The following is a 22,818-nucleotide window of genomic DNA, read 5'->3' as shown; positions in this document are numbered from 1 at the left end:
GCTTTATTCTTTTTGCTTCGAATTGCCTTGGCTATTCAGGCTCTATTTGGGTTCCATATGAATTTTAAAATAGTTTTGTTCTAGTTCTGTGAAGAATGCTGCTGGTAGTTTTATGGGAATAGCACTGAATCTGTACATTGCTTTGGGCAGTATAGCAATTTTAATGATATTGACAGTTCCTATCCATGAGTCTGGATGTTTTTCCATTTGTCTGTGTCTTCTCTTTGAGCAGTGGTTTGTAATTCTCATTATAGAGATCTTTCACCTCCCTGGTTAGCTGTATTCTAAGGTATTTTATTCTTTTTGTAGCAATTGTGAATGGGATTGCCTTTCTGATTTGGCTTTCAGCTTGGCTATTGTTGGTGCATAGGAACACTAGTAACTTTTGTACAGTGATTTTGTATCTGACAACTTTGCTGAAGCTGTTTAAAAGTTGAAGGAGCTTTTGGACTCAGACTATAGGATTTTCTACATATAGGATCATGTCTTCTGGAAAGAGGGATAGTTTGACTTCCTCTCTTCCTGTTTGGATGCTCTTTATTTCTTTCTCTTGCCTGATTGCTCTGGCTAGGACTTCTAATACTATGTTGAATAAGACTGGTGAGAGAGGGCATCCTTGTCTTGTGCCAGTTTTCAAGGGGAATGATTCCAGGTATTGTCTGTTCAGTATGTTATTGGCTGTGGGTTTGTCATATATGGCTCTTATTATTTTGAGGTATGTTTCTTTAATACCTAAGTTATAGTTTTTAATTATAGAAAGCCTTTTCTGCACCTATTGAGATAATCATGTTGTTTCTGTCTTTAGTTCTGTTTTTGTGATGAATCACATTTATTGATTTGCTTGTGTCAAACCAATCTTGCATCCTGGGGATGAAGCCTACTTACTTACTTGATTGTGGTGTATTAGCTTTTTGATGTGCTGCTGGATTTGGTCTGCAAGTATTTTGTTGGGGATTTTTACATCTATGTTCATCCAAGATATTGGCCTGAAGTTTTCTTTTTTTGTTGTGTCTCTGCCAGGTTTTGGTATGAGGATGATGCTGGCATTGAAACAGAACATTTTCCCTGACCCCTTCATGGGTCTCACAAAAGGGGTGCCTCACTTACTCAGCCCACAGCTCTTAAATAACCCCTTGTGGGAGGAGGAGCATGCAAGTGAGCAGGTGCAGCAACCGGGATGAATGCTTCTGGGTGCCGGCAGAAGCAAAACTCTGTGCAGCCCCATGGCAGTGTCTGGGGGGTACCCAAACCCCTGAAGCCCCAGAGGGCATGTGTTACAGTGTCTTCTTAGCTTTGCCATCCACGGAAGGCTTAAGTGTTAAATAGCTCAAGTGTCCATACCCATGGCTCCTGAGCTCTTGTTCAGCATCCAGGAAGAATCAGGTTGCATGAACAAATTGGAGGGTGGTGAATATGGAGGATTTTATTGCCAATGAAAGTGGCTTGCAGTGGGAAGGGGAGGTGGAAAGAATATGAGGTGAGAAGGTGGTCTTTCCCTGGAGTCTTGCTCTCCCCAGCCAAGCTCTCCTCTGATATTCCCCGTCAAGCCATCCCTCTGAAGTCAAGCTGCTTCTCTCCAATGTCTGGCTGCTTCTTCTCTTCTCTCCTTTTCTGCAGCACCTCTGCCAGTGGAGCCTGTGGTTTTTATAGGTACAGAATCAGGGGAGTGGGGTGGGCCAGGGCGATTTTGGAAAAGGCAACATTTGAGCAGAAATATGGTGATAGAAATTTCTCCCTTTGGGCTACTGTTCCAGGCTTGAGGGTGGGGCCCTCCCAGGGACTGCCCTCTTCTACCCAGTGTTTCCCTGCCTCCTGTCCATATGAGTATCATAGAATAATATGGGGAGGGGTCCCTTCTCCTCAACTTTTTGGAATAGTTTCCGTAGGAATAGTACCAGCTGTTCTTTGTACATTTGGTTGAATTCATCTGTGAATTCATCAGGACCTATGCTTGTTGTTGTTGTTGTTGGTTGGCAGGCTATTACATTGGAGCAAAAGTAATTACAGTTTTTGCCATTACTTTCAACTGCAAAAATAAGTCTAGCTTGCAACATATCTTATTAATATTTTCAAAAAACCAACTCCTAGATTTGTTTATCTTTTAAATGTTTTTTTGTGTGTGCATCTTGATTTCCTTCAGTTCAGCTCTAATTTCAGTTATTTCTTGTCTTCTGCTAACTTTGGGGTTGATTTGTTCTTGCTTCTCTAATTATTTCAGTTGTGATGTTATGTTGTTAATTTGAGATCTTTCTAACTTTTTGATGTGGGCATTTAGCCCTTTGAATTTCCCTCTTAACACTGCCTTAGCTATATCCCAGAGATTCTGGTATGTTTTAGCTTTGTTCTCATTATTTTCAAAGAACTTCTTGATTTCTCCCTTAATTTCATTATTTATCCAAAAGTCATTCCAGAGCACGTTATTTAATTTCTTGAGCAATTTTCTTTGTCCTGACTGCTATTTTCACATGGTCCAAGAGTGTGTTTGTTATGATTTCAGTTCTTTTGCATTTGCTGAGGATTGTTTTATATCCAATTATGTGGTTGATATTCGATTTTAGGGTAGGTGCCATGTAGCAAAGAGAAGAATGTATAAATGTCATTTTTAACAAAGATCAAGAGCCAAGTCATAGACTATGAGAAGATATTTGCTGTATAAATAATAAACAAAAAATTAATATCCAGAATTTATTACATTAAAACTAGTATAAATCAATAAGAAAATGCCAACAATATGAAAAAGACAAACTACAAAATAAGAAAAAGACAAAGAATAAGAGCAACAATTCAAAGAAGAGAAACTTAAATACAAAATAAATATGTAAAATGATATTGTTTCAATTAGTCATAAAGAAAATGCAAGTAAAAACAAGATAGTATTTCAAAACCATCAGATTGGCAAATATTAAAGAGACTAAAAATATAAAATGTTGGTGAGGAAGTGGAAGAAAAGTATTGTATACCATGATGGAGCATAAATTAATATAAATATTTGCAGTGTAATTTGGAAAAATCTAATAAATCTACAATTCCACTTCTACTTGTATATCTCAAAGAACTTCCAGTTCAAGTAGAAATGTGTAAGGATTTTAATTCCAGAATTATGTATTATTTTGAAAAATTAAGTACAACTTAGATGTGCATCAAAAGGAGAATGAGGAAATAAATGTTATACCTGTAGAAATATTCTACATAACTAAAATAAATGCACTATGGCTGCATATATTAGCATTGATAAATCTCAAATATGTTGCACATAAAAGCAATTTGTAGGATTCACAGAGTATGTAATTTTTATATATTTTAAATAATGTGGTATAGTATTAATTTTTATGGATGATTAAGTGAGCTAACAAATTAAAGGTACTTATAACAGTGTTTGACATATACTAAAGTACTCAATAAATATTGATTATTATATATATTGCAAACAAATAACATTAGCATAATAAGGACAAAACAAAATACAGTTTGGTGGCTCTATCTAAAAAAAGACACACAAAAAATCAACTCTATCTGTGATGTTTACTTTCTTTTTAAAAAATCCAAAGCAAATAGAGCAAGACGTTAAGCTTTATTAAAGCTTGGTAACAGGTACACAATTTTTAAGTATATTCTATATACTATGAAATATATATACTACATGAATAGAAGTATATATACTATACTTTTTAACACATTTTAAATTTCCATAACTTAAAAAAAGATAAACTATTCTTTATGTTTAAATATGCTAGGAACACCTTTTGGAAAACTTTGTTAATAGAAAAAAATACTAAATAGCTGTATTTCAAGGCTTGAAGAATCAAAGCTGTAAGTATCTATAAATCAATCTTTTGATTTTAAAGACTGAGCCCAGAGGTTAGAACCACTTTAAATGATATATGTATCTGCTTTTAAATATTTTGGCGAACAATCAGCAAACCACCTCTCATAAATCCAAGCAAACCACCTCTCATAAATCCAAGAAAATCGGAGATCCACAATTAATTTCCCAATTTTATATAAAAATAGTTTATAAAAATAGGTAAAATAGATATAAAGAAAGACCTCTCTTATTTACACTTCTCACTTTTTGTATGAGCTTCGTAGAGCTTCAGGAGAATACAAAACCATTCATACTTCAGGCTCCAAATTCCAATTGCATATGTTTTTTTAATCATAAAAACAAAAACATAGGAAAAGTAGTAAACATTTTTGCTTTTCTTACATTATTTTGACTTGCAATGGTAAGAAGAGAAAAAGAGCAAAATCTCAATTTGACAACAATAGATGAAGTAGATACAATTAATTAATATAAATACAGAGTTTTTTAGTTATTTAAAATACCCATGGGGAACATGTCAAGAGAAAATAAAATCTAAAAATCACTGACTCCACAAAATTAAAGATGAAAGATGAGATAATAACACCAAAGATTACAATAAAAAGAGAGCTAAATAAATTACAAAAGGAAAAACAAAAAAGTAATAATGTAATGGCAAAATTTAAAAAGTTAATGCGAGAATCAGAAAACAGAATAATTAATACAACATAAGACTGAAATAGTGCTATGTAGGTCAAATATGAAAAAGCCTCCCAAAATAGAAATAGAGATGAAAATCACTCAAGAGAAATGATACACAGAAAAATTCAGTGCATGCATGACTAATGTAGTTAAAGCAGAGGTCATAATGAGTTGAAGGGTAGCACATATATTAAATAAAGAAAAAAATCTGTTGATGAAGAAAACCTAAATATTTAAAGGAAGTATCTTGTATAAATATAAAAAGCATATTATATTACACAAATATTATTCAAAATAGCCAAAATGTAAAAACAACCCATGTACCTCAACTGAATGGTAAACAAAATGTGATATGTTCACACAATAAAATATTATTTTGTCATAAAAAGAAATAAAGTAATGATTTCTGCTATAACATGAATAAGCTTCAAAAATACTGTGCTAATGAAAGAAATCAGTCACAAAAGACTGATTTGTTTATTTTGTTATGTCCAAAATAGACAAATCAATACAGATTTGGACATAACAAAATAGACAAATGCATACAGACAAAAAGAAGATAAATGGTAGCCACTAGCTGGTGAAAAAAGAATGATAAGTGACTGCTGACATGTACAGGTTTCTTTTTGGAGCGATAAAAATGTTCCAAAATTAGATGGTGCAGATCGTTGCACAACTGTGTATAATATACTAAAAGCTACTGAATTGTACACTTTAAAATGGTGACTTTTATGGTTTGTGAATATATCTCTATGAAGTTATTGTTTAAAAAAAAATTACAGACATCCAAGCATGTCCATGTAGGTAAGTGTACACACACACACACACACACACACACAGACAAATGAGTTATTTACAGAGTAGGATTAGGCAACATGCCAAGTGCTTTTTTTTTTTTTTTTTTTTTTGAGGCGAAATCCCACTCTGTCACCCAGGCTGGAGTGCAGTGGCACACTCTTGGCTCACTGCAGCCTCTGCCTCCCGGGTTCAAGCAATTCTTGTGCCTCAGCTCCTGAGTAACTGGGATTACATGTGTGTGCCCCCACATCCTGCTAATTGTTTTTGTATTTTTGGTAGAGATGGGGTTTTGCCATGTTGGCCAGGCTGGTCTCGAACTCCTGATCTCAGGTGATCTACCCGTCTCAGTCTCCCAAAGTGCTAGGATTACAGGCATAAGCCATTTTGCCCAGCAGCCAAGTGCTCTTAAGCAGAAATAAATGTCAAAATAAAAAAAATGAAGTAATATTTACGGAAAATATATACTCAGCAATGCTGTCCCCATTCAAGGACAATATAATAATAATTTCAGGGTCGGGCGCAGTGGCTCAAGCCTGTAATACCAGCACTTTGGGAGGCCAAGGCGGGCAGATCACCTGAGGTCAGGAGTTCGAGACCAGCCTGGCCAACATGGTGAAACCCCATCTCTACTAAAAATACAAAAATAGGCTGGCGTGGTGGCGCACACCTGTAATCCCAGCTTCTCAGGAGGCTGAGGCAGGAGAATTGCATGAACCCGAGAGGCGGAAGTTGCAGTGAGCCAAGATGGCACCACTGCATTCCTTCCTGAGTGACAGAGCAAGATATAAATATCTTGCTCTATCCACCTCAAAAATAAAATAAAATAAAATAATTTCAGGTAAACAGGTGTCCTAAAAGGACATAATCTACATATCAATTTTGAAAAAAAAATCAACTCACACACACATTACAACTAAGAGACAAATACAAATACAAAAATGGCAAAGAAAAAAGGTGAATAGATGACAGAGGTAAATTACAAAAATATAATTATACAGAAATATGAATATTTTTAAAAAGAAAACCAAGTTGTCTTTTTCTGCCTAGAATCAGTTTACCAAGAAATTAATATAAAACAACTAAAAAGCTATTAAATAATAAACAATTCAGTAATGTAGCCAGATATGACTTAAATATTAATATATAAATACCTATACCTTTTATTTGGAGATTATCTTATTACTTCAGTGACTATGCCTATCCCTGCACCAAAAAACAAAACAAAAACAACTCTACACTGCCTTAATTACTGTAACTATCTAGTTAGCCCTAACAGCTGGTAGAGGAACATGTCTAAGAAGGCACTTTAATATTAATCTTGTATCCAACAACCTGACAAACATTCCTGTTATTTCTAATAATTTGCCTGTAGACACTTCGATTTCTTATGGAAACAATTATATCATCTGTAAAATAAATGCAAATTTAAATCCTCTTTTTAATCTTTATGGCTATAATTCATATTTCTATTAACTGTGTTCTTCAGATCTTTGATATTCTTTCTGAATTTTGTCTGCTTGATCTATTAATACTCTAAAGAGGTATGTTTAATTTTTTATTGTAGTTTAATCAATTTTTGCTCCACATATTAAGTCTACTTTATTAGTTGCATACACTCAAATATGAAGGAATAATAAATACTCTGAGGCATAGAGACTTCAGAAGCTTTGACATGCAGACTTCCGTTAAAACAATTTTTGATTAAAGACTTAAAAAGAGAAGAGATAAATACAGAATGTGTAGCAAAAAAAATATCAAGGGATACGGAGATGGGGCTGATAAAATACCTTGGTGAATTTGTTATCTTTGTAAAAATTGCGATGACCAAAGAAACATGTGTATCCATAATAACCAAGAATAGAAAGTCTAGAGAATATCAAAACACTGTGGTTTTATAAAAGAATTTCAAAAAAAGTTACAGAATGCTAAAATCCTTATCTTATAGGAGGGGGATATCAGTATGTTTCCCCTTCCAAAAAAGCTATAAAAGGCTTAAAAACAAATATATAAAAAGTAAAAATACAAAATAAAAAATTAAAATGGTATAGATTCAAAGATATGAATAATAACACCAAAAATAAATGGATTCAACTCATCATTAATCACAAAAATGTACAGATTAGAAAACAGCAAAATCAAAGTCTTCTATTTTTAAGAGATATGCCTATAAAAAGAGAGCCCACAGACTGAAAGGATGAAGGAAGACACATCAGGCAAATGCTAATCAAAAGAAACAGGTGTAATTACATTTATTTCAATTATAGACTTTGAGACCAAAAATTTGTCATTAATGGCATCACTATAAATCATCAACAGAATAATTTGATGATATCAAATCACCAAAAAAAATGCAAAAATTTAAACACATATAATCATCAATAGCTTTTCTTTCACATCAATAGAGGTTTTACATTCAACAGAAAATGTAATGGTTTAAAAATTCCATTCTGAATAGCAAACTAATAAAAATCTCCAAACCAAATGAAATCCCAGAAATAAACTAAATATTAATTTACAAAACTACAAAAAATTTAATTTACAAAACTACAAAATCTATTTTAGGTCATAAAAGAAGATGTAACTATACATGATAAATAGACTGCTAAGGAGCATTCTAAATTTTAATACTTAACAAAATATATATATGTTCTCCTCAGATTAATCTTTTAAATTAACAAAATTCCAATCAGAATTATAGACAGATAGAAGTGAGGAATCAAAGGCCTTGTTCCTATGGAGTTTGCATTCTATTAATAGAAGAGAAAGCCAAAAATAATCACACAAATAAACAAGACATTTTAAGAGAGTGATATATGCTATGAAGATAGCAAGGTAATGTTTTGGAATAGGTGTTACAAATTACTGCCCACAGACCAAATCTGGTCCACAGCCTGTTTCTGTAGCTAGTTTATGATAACACAGCCGCAACCAATCATTTACATATTGTCTATGGTTGCTTGTCTACTACAGTGGCAGAGTTTAGTAGGAACAAGAGAGACCATCTGGCCTGTCATGCCTAAAATATCTATTATTTGGCCCTTTACAGCAAAAGCTTACCAATCCCTATTACAGGTTCAGAGAAGATTGCTTTACAAAAGGCACACAAAAGGAAATAACATCTGAAATGATAAATGAAAAATGAGAAGCAAATCATGTAAACAATCAGTGAAAAAGTTCCTGATTGTTTACACACATACACACACACAAAGAGAGAGAGAGAGAGAGCAAACACAAATGAAAATGAAGCTGCGCTGTTTGAAGAAAAAAAATAATTCCACTGTGCTTAGAATGATTTTTGGAGGGTTGTAAGAGATAAAGTCAGAAAGCAGGTAAGGGCCACATCATGGAAAACCATGAAAGATCTCAAGCTGGGTAGTGAGATGGTCTGATTTTTAATTTTTAAATGTCACCCTGGTGGCCGATTGGAGAAATGTCTGAAGAAAATTAAAACTGAAAATGGGAAAACTACACAAGGAAGCTTCTAAAAAGGACCAGAGTCAAAATGACAGTGCCTTGGACAGGGTGGGAGAAGTAGAAGAGAGAAAGATATATATCTTTGGGATATATTGTATAAGGAAATCCAACTGAAGTACTAAACACCCTCACAAAGTAAGGGTTGGGAAAGGAAAGGTATCAGAGAGGGGGGCTCAAAGAAGTCTTTGGAATCAGGAATCAAAGAAGGCTTTCAGATATTTGACAAAAGCAAGTATATAGGCATTATGTACATTTACTGAAATGAGGAAGTCTGAGTAAAGAATGAAGTTTTAGAAAATGAGGAAAAACTAAGGTTCTGTTTTGAAAATATTGAATATGACTTTCTAATAAAATATCTAAATGATGATATCAAACAGAAAGTCAGAGAAATCAGTTTGCAGCTCAGAAAAGTGATCAAAACTACAAGTTTTGGAACATCAAAATTTAGATGCTTCTTAAAACTATGGGAACTGATAAGGTCAAGTGGAAAAAAAGTAAAAAAGACTAAAAAGGTACAGTCAGTGACAGAGTAGGAAAAATTGGAAAGTATGATAGGAAAGTCAAGAAATAGACTGTTTCAACTGTTCGACTCTGTGGTATGTTTCCTTAGAAAAGCAATGTCTATGGAGTTGTGGGGATTGAAGAGGAAATGGGTGGTAAGGATTTGGTGACAAGTTTAGGCAACTATTTTGAGAAGGGTTGATCTGAAAGAAAATACAGAAATGGTGCAATAGTTGGAGAAGTACAAGGGGAGTAGAAAAATTTTATTTTTAACATAAGATATATTAAAACATGTATATGTGTGCTAAAGAAATTGGTCCAGTAGAGTCTAAGCAACTGTTGATAAAGCAGAAATGGAAAAGCAAAGTCCCTTAAAGAGTTAAAGGTATAAAATTTAGAGCAAAACAAATTGAAAAATAGGCTTTTGTTAGGAAGAGAGGCATTCTTTCCTCGATAATAAACTAAATGCAGAGAAAATAAGTATAGGTGCAAAAAAGTTTGGTGATTGTGGTGGTAAAAAAAAATGGGAACATTCGCATCTATTTGCTTATATTTTCTCAATGAAGTAGGAGGTAAAATTATTAGCTGGTGCAGATAAAGGTTTGAGAATAGAGATGAAGTTTTAAAACACTTATTTGGAGAGTATTAAAAAGGAAATGCAGGAAAAACACCAGGTAGTTTTGCATTTTCCTTTGATAAAGCTCAAGACCAGTCAACACAGCTATATGATTTTTTTCCCCCCAGCAACGTGAGGGTGAAGGAAGTTCGGACACAGAGTAGTGAAGAGTTGGGTTAACCAGTTTGGATTTTGCTACACAAGTAGATAGAAGAAACAGGAGTGGGAAGAAAATATGCAGTTTTAGCTAAGGACTGATGACTATAATGGCGTAAAACCTCACATGGTTAAGGGTATAAAAGAAGACAGCAGGGCACTAGGAAAGGGTGAAAATGAGAAAACAAGTAGGGTTAATGAATTACAAATTTCAATGAGTTTGAATAATTATGGCATTAGTACTTAGTGAGCAAGAAGGACTAAAGGTGTAAGATATTTGAATTTGGTATTTCACAGGTGATGTTATTAATGACAAGGTATCGGGTAATACCATTGTTATACCCTAGTGCATGGGTCAGGAAACCCATAAAATTTTTAAAAGAAAGAAAGAATAAAACCCCAGAACCAATGAGCATATATAATCCCCAGTTTTGGTTTCTAAATATTATTCTCCAATATAAGAAACCATGGCATCTTGGGGAAATGGGAACTAGTTGATTTCAGGGATGGAAGAGGGAAAGTACAAGGTAAGCCCGAAATATCTTGTAGTGCTAGAAAATAAGGATGCACTTAACAAATGATGGAGTCATGTTAAAAAACACAGAAGCCAAATTGAGGGGGATCTTAATGACCAGATCTGGAACAATTTCAGCTACAAAATAAATAATGACAGTAATTTCTTATAAATCATAAAATTAAATAGATATCCATGAGTTCATACTGATATAAATAAATAATTAAACAAATTAATGAGGAAGGAGAAGGAACAGCTCTCCCTTACAGTTAATAATGTAAAAGAAATGATGAAATAGAAAATCATCATTTGGTAAACACATTAATAATAATTCTTTCATATAAGAATAATCAATGTATGGTAAAAGTTGCCTTTTCCAGCTTCCAAAGCCTGTCCTCATTTGTTGGCTCATGGTCCCTTCCTTCACATCTCTCCACTTGCTTCCATCATCACATCTCCTACTACTGTAGTCAAATTTCCTCCACTTCCCTTTCATAAGAATACTTGTTATTACACTGAGTACACCGGGATAGTCCAGAATAGTCTCTCTGAAAATCCTTAGTTTAAGCATATGTAACTCCTTCTTATCATTTAAGGTAAGTATGTATCACAGGTTCTGGGGAGGATGTAGACATCTTTTGGGGTGCATTACTCACCCTAACACAGAGTATCAATACATAAATAAATGACTGGAAAACTAGTACAATTTAGCAACAATTTTCTCTAGGTAGAAAAATTAGTAATTTTTATTTTTATTTTTATTTATCTCTTTTCTAGAATGAACATGCAGTATTTCCACTATTGGGCCAAAAAAAATGTAAACCAGTGTTCAGAGAGTTTCTTTGTTTTAATCCTTGATCTTCAACATGTTTTTCACATGATGTATACTTACATATTAAATAATTAGATTGATATACAGATGACCCTATACAACACAGGTTTGAGCTATGCAAGTCCACTCATATGTGAATTTTTTTCTACCTGTGCCACCTCTGAGACAGGAAGACCAACCCCTCCTCTTCCTCATCCTCAGTCTACTCAACATGATGACGTTGAGAATGAAGACCTTTATGACGATCCATTTCCACTTCTACTTAATGAATACTAAATATATTTTCTCTTCCTTATTATTTTCTTAATACATTTTCTTTTCTCTAGCTTACTTTACTGTCAAGAATACAATATATAATGTATATAACATACAAAATATATGTGAATCAACTGTTTATGTTATTGGTAAGGTTTCTGGCCAACAGTATCCTATTAGTAGTTAAGTTCAGGGAGAGTAAAAAGATATACGCAGATTTTCAACTACATGCGGGGTTGGTGCCTCTATACCTTAGGGGGTTCAAGGGTCAACTGTAGTTATGTTTCTCTCCAAAAATGTCATATTTCATTCTTAATACACAAACTTCTTAGATATAGGCTAACAAAAACATACAAGATAATCAGTCTCTCATCCTAGTCTTATATGACCAGAATATGCCCAGGATTAAGTTTCAACATGCAGCAGTTGATTTTTTTAAGGTTGTTTAGTCAATACTGGTCTAGCAGCCATAGTGCAAAAAAGTGTTTGCTATTTACTACAAGAACAAATTATATACTAAATTTAGCTGATGAGTAAAACACATTGCATGAAAAAGGAGTTTAAGCAAAAATATATAAAGAGAAAAGGCTTTTAACCTATACAAGATGTTTAAAGAAGTCAGATATTAAAAACTAATGATTAGGTGGAAAGTGATGACTAAAATGTATATGCATAAAAAGACATTTTGAAAGAGAAACTAAGAAGAAAGTTTCTGAGTACATTACATGCTTGGGATGATGAACAGCAAGTAGTGAATATTTAAGATTTGCTTTACTCTTGCAACAAAATCTGCAGGAAATAATGTATTTTTTAAGAAGATAGTAACCAGTGATAAAAAAAATCATCAAGGTGTATATTGGAAATATCTTTATATCTGAGATGCAAGATGGCAGGCATGTTAGGATAACAAATAAAAATAAGCCTGATTTGCATATGCTGTATCAATGGCACTGCTCATGTAAATTTCAACTTATTGGGGAAGAAGAATTCTTAGATATAAATTTTGAATTGTTTCTGAAATTTTATATGTGAATTATTTAAGAAACAAACTGCAGCTTAATAATTTGCTTTTCCACTGAGTTAATGATTCAGTTAATACTGCATTTCAGTTTTAATTTAGCATCATCTATACCATTTAAGGAGATCTTGGTTGTAATCTCCCATATAACAACTAGGTTATTTTATACAAGTTAATTAAGCTTAATGAGACCCAATGGTACAACAGGGAAAAAACAGCCTATGTCATAGGACTGCTCTGTGAATTAAATGTAATTGTGTGAGTATGTATTTGCCTTAGAGAAGACTGTCTGATAAAATAAAGGCATTCGATAAAGTTATTTCACTGCCTTATTCACTGTAGTTATTTCTGAATGAATTCTGAAGGATTTCAAAAGTTAGATTCCCATATGTATGTTTATTTATATTCATATGTTTGTTAATAAACATATGTTTATGATCTTATAGCCAGCCATCCTGAGGAGTCTGTAAAGGATACATACAGACTTTGACAACAATATCAAGAGTCCAAAAACGCTTAAACAATGGTACGATTATAAATACAACTATTTGAAAACTTAGACAATTGTTTAGTAAATGATAAAAACACATGTGAATAAAAGTACAAGTATTTTAATAGTCTCAGTGTGCTGTAATTATATTTTACAGATAGCTCCAGGAACATGCCTCAAAAAATAAACCAAAAATGGTCTCTTTCATGCTCTATTGCCGCCACTAAGCTGTTTTACATACTGAAAGCAGACTGATTATTTTAAAAGCAAAATGTAACATTTTTCTCTCCTCTAAATACCCTTCAATGGCGTCCTATCTTTCTTATGATAAAGACCGTATCTTACATGTTCTATAAAGCATAGCATTGTTTGGATCTTGCAGATCTCATAAGCTTCCTATTTTTGCTCTGTATATTCTATGTGTTTCAGTATTGGTTTTCTTTTAGTAACTCAAACATTGCATGTTCTTTCTAGTCACGAACCTTTGTACATGCTGTCCTTTTTGGTTCTACTTCTTCCTATCTACCCTCACACTATCACATCTTATCAAATCATTTCTTCAAATCAAAGCTCAATCATTCCCTTACCTCACCTACTCCCTATCCCACAAATTAGGTCAGGCCCTCTTGTAATGTATTCCCAAAGCTCTATAAAGTTTGGAAATACATTCCCAAAACTCTATAATTCTCATTCAGAGCTCTTACGAAAATCACACCTATGAAAATCATATAACTGGTTTAATATCTATTTTCTCTAGTAGTGTATAAGCTTCAATAGAGGAAAAACCATTTTGTTCACTTTGTTATCCATGGAGTCTAACAAAGTAGCTAGTCAATAAATAAATGTAGAATGAATAAACACAAGTCAGTAAACGCAAGTAAATGACAGTCTCTCCAAGCTCTAACAGTCGAATCCTCCAGAAAGTAATTTAATGAGAAAAAATATGTCACCCTTGGGAATACTGAAATTATTAATATAAAATTGTTTTGTACATAAATATTTAATAAATACTAGTTTTTTCCTTGTTTGCTCAACTGTACTATCCATGCTTAAAATTATTAAGAATTTCTACTGAATCTGGAACATTTAGAACAATTTCAAAAGTAAAATCTGTTGCACAAGTTTTGTAGGTTCAGCATTTGCTAGATATCATATCATAGAAAAAACACAGTTGTAATCCAAACTCTGAAAACTACTAATTGTATGACCTAAGATATACATTTAAATTCATTCAGTCTTACAAATAAATTTTTTAAACAAATAAATAAGAATGGATGATTATCACCAATGTCATACATTAATTTTTCTAATTTATGGGATTTTTTAATAATATGCCATGACCTATTCAGAAGCCACCTTTTTTTACTTCATAATAGCTCAAAATCACTAAACTTTCAATTATCCTGCAATGATGAATGGTCATCTATTTAGTTTCATTTGAAAGAAATGTTCAATGAAGAAAACAAACCTTGAAATTCATTTTTTCTTTAAATAAAAGACTGATACTTAAAGTTTTTCAGTGATATAATAGTATTACCCTATGTCCGTAATAAACTTAAAGCAACTTTTACTTGATAATCTACAATATGATCTCTGGACATTTTTGCTCAAGTACCCCAACAATAAAAATGCTTGCTCATACAGCTAAAACAAATGTATATTCACTTATGTATTAATAACTTACATGAGTCTACTACCATTAAACATAACTGAAGGTCTGTTATGAGTCATACAGATTTCTAAGTATGGAGATCCAATAAAACAAGGTACTGTGTTCACAGAATTTCATTCTAGTAAAATTTCATTTTACTTAAAAACCTAAATTCAAGTTAAAAACAGAAATCAACTGAGATAATTTTATACTATGTAAGTGTTAGGATGGAAACAAAAGGTTTGTGATATCTGGAAGAGTCATTTTTGTTAGGTTTGGAATATTAGCTGGGGATAGAGTACTTGAGAGAGAAAAGTAGTAAATGCGAAAGCCATAATCTTCGTAAAGTTTGAGATATCTAAGAACAAGCAAATTAAGTCATTAAAGACATACAAATAAAATGACTTGCCATATGTCTTAGTCTGTTTTGTGCTGCTATAACAGAATACCACAAAATACCACATACTGGGTAATTTATAATAAATATAAATTTATGGGCTCACAGTTCTGAAGGCTGGAAAGTAGAAGACCAAACAGCTGGCATCTGGTGAGGGCCTTCTTGCTGTGTCATCCCATGGCAGAAGGCCAAAGGGCAAGAGAGAACAAGAGGGAACTGAAGTTGCCTTTCAATAACAGCACAAATTCCACCTATGAGGGTGGAGTTTTCATGGCCTAGTCACCTCTTAAAGGTCCCAATCCCAGCACTTTGGGAGGCCGAGAAGGGCGGATCACGAGGTCAGGAGATCAAGATCATCCTGGCTAACACGGTGAAACCCCGTCTCTACTAAAAATACAAAAACAAAATTAGCCAGGCATGGTGGTGGGTGCCTGTAGTCCCAACTACTCAGGAGGCAGGAGAATGGCATGAACCCAGGAGGCGGAGCTTGCAGACTGGGCCACCGCACTCCAGCCTGGGCGACAGAGCGAGACTCCGTCACACACACAAAAAAAGTCCCAGGTTTTAATACTGTTAAAATGTCAATTAAACTTCAGCATGAATTTTGGAGGCAACAAACATTCAAACCATAGTACCATATAAATTCCCAAATTATCAGGAACTTAATCTTATACTCCAACTTGTTCATTGATTTAGTGGCATATTCTAATACAAGTTTGGGAGCCAGTGGATGCAGTTAGAGTTACAGTTTGTTTGGATATCTATTAAAGTAGGAATTTCTTACTATTCTTCCTGTTTGTAATCTAACTGGATATTCTAAAAGTGTATTATTTAACTTGAACCTTAAGGTAATTTATTGGAATGCATGCCTTTCAGAAAAAATTGAATGAAATTCTATAATGGAATTACATAAAATTTTTATATCAATTTTGGGAAGTTATGATATCTTTGGATGAATATTTCTTATTTGAAAAAATGGCATATGATTTTTTAATTATTTAGATCCTCTTATTTCCTTCAGCATAATGTTTTTATTTCACTCATATAAAAATTTTTGCTTACATATACCACTAATTTCCACTTCTTTAATGGTTAAGAGGGTTGAAACCTGCCTTTACTATTTCCTATGTGATCTTATACAAATTAGTTCAGCTTTCTCTATCTCTGTTTTCTTATCTATAAAATGGGAATAATAAGCATACCCTTCCCATTTGAGTATTACATAAGCTAATACATATAAAAAGCTGAGAACAGTCTAGTATAGTAAGTTCTCAATAAATGTTAACTAGTATGATCATAATTTTAAAGTCCGGTGGTTGTTCTTTTCCAGTTTGGGAAAAACTATGTTTTATTTACTAAATGCTAATAATGAGCTATATATCTATAAGAAAAACATTCACAATAATAATATTATGCATGTTATGACCTCTATGACATAAAATCATTCTCAGGACATGATGCAGAGATTTATTTAGAAGGCAGGCAGTCCCTTCAGTAGACCATTCAACATTTTACACACAAATGAAGAACTATATATCTCTGGCTCAAGGCAGACACAGCCCCACACTAGGGTACATGGCTTAGTGAGAAAGGTAAGTACAGCATATCAGCTCTCAATCTTCCACTCAGCTGAGTACCCTTACGAAGGATACATACTACACAGCTCAACTTGGGGGACCTGGTGGAAGGTTTATGGACATTTTTATTTCCTTCCTTAAACTTTTTTATTATTTTTTACAGTGAGTCTATGATTTTACATGAAAATAATAATGTAACACTTTTATTGTAAAATATATAAGTCAAATAAATTTTCATCATTCTTCTACATTAACTTAATAGCAATTTTTTTCCTTTTAGCTATTTTAAATTTTCTTACAATCATGTTTATTATCCATCATTTTGGACTATGCTAAAGGAGTAAATAGTTCTGAAATAAAAATCTAAAAGTACGGGGATACAGACTTCAGAAAATTTAATAAAAATACTGATGAATCAAAGAACAAGGTTAAAATGCCAAAAATGTGACTCATTTATGTCTTGTCAGATACTGTTCAACCCATTATATCTGCAATCTGGTAAATATAAGAATTTAGATTCTTGGTGTTTATTAAGGTCACTCTGCCCCATGTGCAAATGAAACAGCCAGATCCTACTTAAATAGCAATATATAGCCAATAGTTAAAAAGTCATATAAAACATTCACTAACAAAATGTTCAGTTTATAACAGGAAAATTATTTTACTCAGTTTTAGAACAAAAACCAGGATAATTCCATTAAATATAAGGGTCAATTCAAGTATTAATTGGTTTCATTGTTTTCTATGACATACTATTTTAAGTAATTAAACTGACATACTATTTTAAGTCATCTTTTTCAACTTAAATTTCCTACTCTCAAAATAGGTAGTTTATTATTACTACAAAATTCCACCATGAACTCTAAATAAAAGAAACTCTAATAAAAGAAATTCAACATAAAACAGTAATTTTTTAAAGAGTAAAAGATGAAATAAAAAGTGTTCAATTACTTGGAAGTATATTAAAACACAATAATTAGGGGTGTGAGCATTGCAAATTACATGTATTTAAAGAATTAGCACAATAGTGAAATAAAGTAAATGACTGCAGAAAGTGACTTTATGTACTCTTATTCTACTTTTTGAAATATATCATCTATATAGCATTTCTACAGCCTAGTCTTTCATTTTAAGGTTTTCTTTGTTAAAATTGTTATTACAATTAAAAGAAAGCATTTAAGAAAAAAAACTATACTACTTTGTGATACTTTATGACTACTACTTTTTGTATTTACTAAAAATATATTGAGTAATTCAATGTTTACAAGGGCCAATAAAATTAGTTAACACTGTTTGAACGTTTTCCCTCCTTTGTGAGGCATGCTTTATAATATATTTGGTTTTTGGTTTTAAAATGAACTTTGAAAAACTACTAAGTAAATAGATTACAACTGCTGACATATTACTTTCAATTAAGTTAATACCACATTGCACTCAATTGCTTTAAGTTACAGTGTGGACTTGCATCTTAAATTTCTATCTAATCTTGAAAATTAGAATAGTTTCTATTAACATTATCACAAGAGTTATTGTCCTTTTCTTTTTTAAGCATCACTTCCTTTCAAATATTAAGCTTTAAACGTCTCACAGCAATACCAAGAGTGCCACCTAGTGCTTTATGATTATGCTTCTGATATTTCTAAAAGAACGCAGGGATCCTATGTAATCTAGAGAACAGTTGTCCAATAAGGTCACCACTAGCCATATGTGGCTATTGACTAGTTGAAAAGTAACTGATTTGAATTAAAATGTGATGTAAGTATGGAATGTAAACTTTGTTTCAAACACTAGTACAAAATAGTAAGATATCTCATTAATGACTTAATGACTTTTAAAACTGATTACACATTAAAATGAAAAAATTTTAGATGTGTTAAGCTAAAAAAGGTTTTATTAACATTAATTTTACTCATTTTCTTTTACTTTTTAAAGGAAGCTACTAGAAAATTTTAAATTACATATGAGGCTCACATCATATTTGTATTGGACAACATTGACATAGAAGAAAAATTATGCTAGTTTTTATAAAAGGGTTAAACATTAGTATGTTTGTAATAGAGATTACATAATGTGTTCATAATGGTAACTAGTTACTCCTTTGGCAGATAAAAGAAACTAAAGGCTCAAAAAAAGAGGAATTTCTAATTTTAAAAAATCAAAGAAAAAAATCCCTATAAAATAAATCCAGGATATTTGAAATAAGAAAAACAAAAATGATGTGGAAAAGCTAGAGAATAAAGATAATTTAAATGACACAGTAATTGGACAGTCTGAGCATCAGTAGGAATAATAATTGCACACGGATTAAAACATGTATGGATCTATAAGTTCATTAGTGACAAAAACTGTCATTTTTGAAAGATATTGAGCGAACTTTTAATTTTAAATAAATAAATACATACATAAAAGTAGTAAAGGGAATAAATAAAAAATACAGGGAAAAACTGTAACATTTATCATGCCTTTCCTATGCGAACTGTAGCAATAAGCAACCAAACAGCTGATGAGCGAAAATTTGTTTTTACCGAAGTATTCAAACCAAAACATGAAGAAGAAATTGGAATATTATATCTTTTCTTTTTTTTTTTTTTTTTTTTAGTTTCACTCTTGTTGCCCAGGTGCGAGTGCAATGGCACAATCTCGGTTCTCCGCAACCTCCACCACCTCCCAGGTTCAAGCGATTCTCCTGCCTCAGCCTCCCACATAGCTGGGATTACAGGCGCACACCACCACGCCCAGCTAATTTTGTATTTTTAGTAGAGACGGGTTTCTCCATGTTGGTCAGGCTGGTCTCGAACTCCCTACCTCAGGTGATTCGCCCGCCTCGGCCTCCCAAAGTGTTGGCATTACAGGCGTGAGCCACTGTGCCTGGCAGAATATTATATCTTTTCAGTCTTGATCAATTAAAATCTAAACATTGAGCGTCAGTGTGTGCCAAGAACATAAGAGACACTAACAGACATGATATGACTCTTCTAGACAAAGAAAACCAAACCATCTACAATTATTATTTTCTCCAAAATCAGACATAAATTTGATTAAGCCTCTAAATCAGGATTTCTCAACCTAAATACTATTGATATTTTTGGCCACATAATTTTTTGTTCTGGGGAGGTTGTCCTTTTCATTGCAGGATGTTTACCAGCATCCCTAGCCTCTACCCACGAGATGCCCACGGCACCCACGTCCCACTCCCCTGTTGTGACAAACAAAATTGCCTCCATACCCTATCAAATGTGTCATAAAGGGCAAAAATACCTTAACAAAATTTGGGATTTTATATGCCACATTCTCAGTAACATTTTTTAAAAATTAAAAATAGTCAACAAATGTTTTGTGGATTGGAGGAGGGTGAGGATCAAAAAACTACCTATCAAGTACTGCACTTATTACCTGGGAGATGAAATAATCTGTATACCAAACCCCCACAACATGCAATTTACCTATATAACAGGCAGCACATGCAGCCCTGAGCCTAAAATAAAAGTTAAAAAATAAGAATCACTTAAGAAAGGAACTAAGAAAATAATTACGTATTTAAAGATAAAAAAGGAATTCATAAATTCTGTAAAAAAAATGATAATTTTAAAATATTATAGCAAATATAGGCAAAACAACAACAAACAGTATATGAGAAGGAAATTATTAAAGACAAAATCTGAAATTGATGAACTAAAAAACAAGATCCACAGAAAAGATAAATAAAACCAAAAGCTAATACTATGAAATAGCAAAAAATAAAAAAATAAAATAACTACCAATTAAAAAGCACTAGACCCAAAAATTTTTGTTGAAATACCTAATTTTTATTTAAAGTTTTAACCATTCCTGTTTTAAAAGAAGATAGCAATTGTTCCAAATTCATTTTTAAAAGCTTTTACCACAATTAAAGATATATAGAATGGAAAACTTTTTTGTTGTTTTTTGAGACAGAGTCTCACTCTGCCACCCAGGCTGGAGTGCAGTGGCGCGATCTCGGCTCACTGCAAGCTCCGCCTCCCGGGTTCATGACATTCTCCCATCTCAGTCTCCGGAGTAGCTGGGACTACAGGCGCCCGCCACCACGCCCGGCTAATTTTGTTTTTGTATTTTTAGTAGAGACGGGGTTTCAACGCGTTAGCCAGGTGGTCTTGATCTCCTGACCTCGTGATTCGCCCTTCGTGGCCTCCCAAAGTGCTGGGATTACAGGTGTGAGCCACAGCGCCCGGCCAGAAAATAATTTTTAAAAACTGCAGTCATAGGTCATTTAGTCAGAAAAAAATAACATACAAAAAAGAGATCGTCTTCTTTCATACTAAAAATATTCTAAATTAAAATATAAACAACTAATATTTAGCAGTATCCAAATACTAATATGCTAAGACTAAGTATGGTTTAGCCCAGAATGAAAAGATGTTTAACGTGAGAAAATCTGTTAATTTAACTTAGTATTTAATAAGGTAAAAGAAAGTTATTCATGATATAACCTTGTCACAAAATAAGATAGGAATTTGCTTAATGTGATACAAGGAATATTCCATAAATTATAATAAACATCCTACCTGATAAGGATATCTATTATCATCACTGTGATTCAGCCCATAAATAGAGGTCTCAACATCCCAATAAGGGTAAAAAATATTGAAAAAGGAAGAAAATTGTGCTTATTTTCATGTAATATAATTAACTGCATTTAAAAATCCAAGCAAATCTACAAACAGAATTTAGTAAGCGTTCACCAAAGTTAATGAATATAAGATCAATATACTAAAATGAATTTTATTTTTATATATCAAACAAGAGTAGAAAACAAAATTTTGAAAAATACAATTTAAAACAGCAACAAAAACTGAAAAAAGAATAAATTTTACACACCCAGCAAATCACTTTCAAGGCATCAACACATAAAATCAAGTTCAACACTATTAGTCATTAAAGAAATACAAAACAAAACCACAAAATGCCACTATACACACTCTAGAATGTCTATGATCAAAGAGACAATGTTGTATTGATGACGATGTCAAGGAATGAAATTTCTAGTATCAAAATTTTCTAGAATAAATTAAAAAATGTTACCAACATTCTGGAAAACCATTTGGCAGTTTCTAAAGTAGTTAAGCAAAAGCTTATCATACAACCAAATTATACATTGCTAGGAATATACCCAAGGAAAATAAAAACATGTTCACATAAAGACCATATGAATGTTCATTCACTGCAGCATTTTTCTTAATGACAAAACCTAGAAAAAAATCCCAATGTCCATGAACTTATGAATGGACAAAAATGGTAGTATATTCTTATACTGTATACCGTTCATTAAATTAAAAATACTAAAATCACTATATTAACAAAGTAAAATAGAAATTTCTGATAATCATATAAATTAATGCAGGAAATGCATTGGACATAAACAACCATTTCTGATAAAAAATGTACAGCAAAGTAGGAATAGAAGGCAATTTCCTTAATCTGATAAAGGCAGTTAGCAAAAACCTACATCATATTTAATGATAAAAGACTGAATGCTTTCCCTCTTAGATCAGAAACAAGACAATAATACTTTCATGTTCACATCTTTTCAACACATTATTAAAGGTGCTAGCTATAGCAATAAGGCAGAAAAAAGAAAGAAAACCATCAAAAGAGGAAAAGAAATCCAACTGCCATTATTTGCAGAAAACATTGTATGTGTAGAAATTCTGAGAGTCAACAAAAAATGGTAGTAGAAGTAAAATGTGACTTTTGCAAAGCTACGGATGTAAAACCAATATAAAATCAATTATAAATGCCAGAAACAATCAGGAATGAAATATTTTAAGCTAACATTATCAATAGCATCACAAATTTAAAATATACAGGGATAAATCTGACAAAAATGTGAAATATGTGTACAGTTATAACTATAAAATATTAATAGTAAAAATTAAAGAATTGAGAAAAAATAAAAAATACAATAATTCCAAAGACTCACTATAGTTAACATGCCAATTCTCCCCAAATTCATCTATAAGTTAAACAAAATCACAAAACAAATTATAGCATTTTTTTTG

At 32.5% G+C, this 22,818-nt stretch overlaps 1 protein-coding gene across 6 annotated transcripts in view; it reads right to left on the bottom strand.

Annotated features, from left to right (window-relative positions):
• Nucleotides 1-22,818, bottom strand: part of ATRNL1 (attractin like 1) — an 857,023-nt gene that overhangs the window by 498,959 nt on the left and 335,246 nt on the right. Inside the window, exon 22 of one of the 6 annotated variants that reach the window (XM_034931567.4) lies at nucleotides 1,547-1,635. The exons of the other annotated variants lie outside the window; for them this stretch is intronic. Within the exon in view, the coding sequence (XP_034787458.1) occupies nucleotides 1,562-1,635 (74 nt within the window). The 3' untranslated portion in view covers nucleotides 1,547-1,561. Of the gene's footprint in view, nucleotides 1-1,546; nucleotides 1,636-22,818 lie in introns of those variants that run through there. 6 annotated transcript variants of the gene reach the window in all.

Source organism: Pan paniscus, chromosome 8, assembly GCF_029289425.2.
Source record: "Pan paniscus chromosome 8, NHGRI_mPanPan1-v2.0_pri, whole genome shotgun sequence".
Classification (NCBI taxonomy): Eukaryota; Metazoa; Chordata; class Mammalia; order Primates; family Hominidae; genus Pan; species Pan paniscus.
The sequence above is the reverse complement of the archived record's forward strand: the minus strand, read 5'-3'. Positions and strand labels throughout refer to the sequence as shown.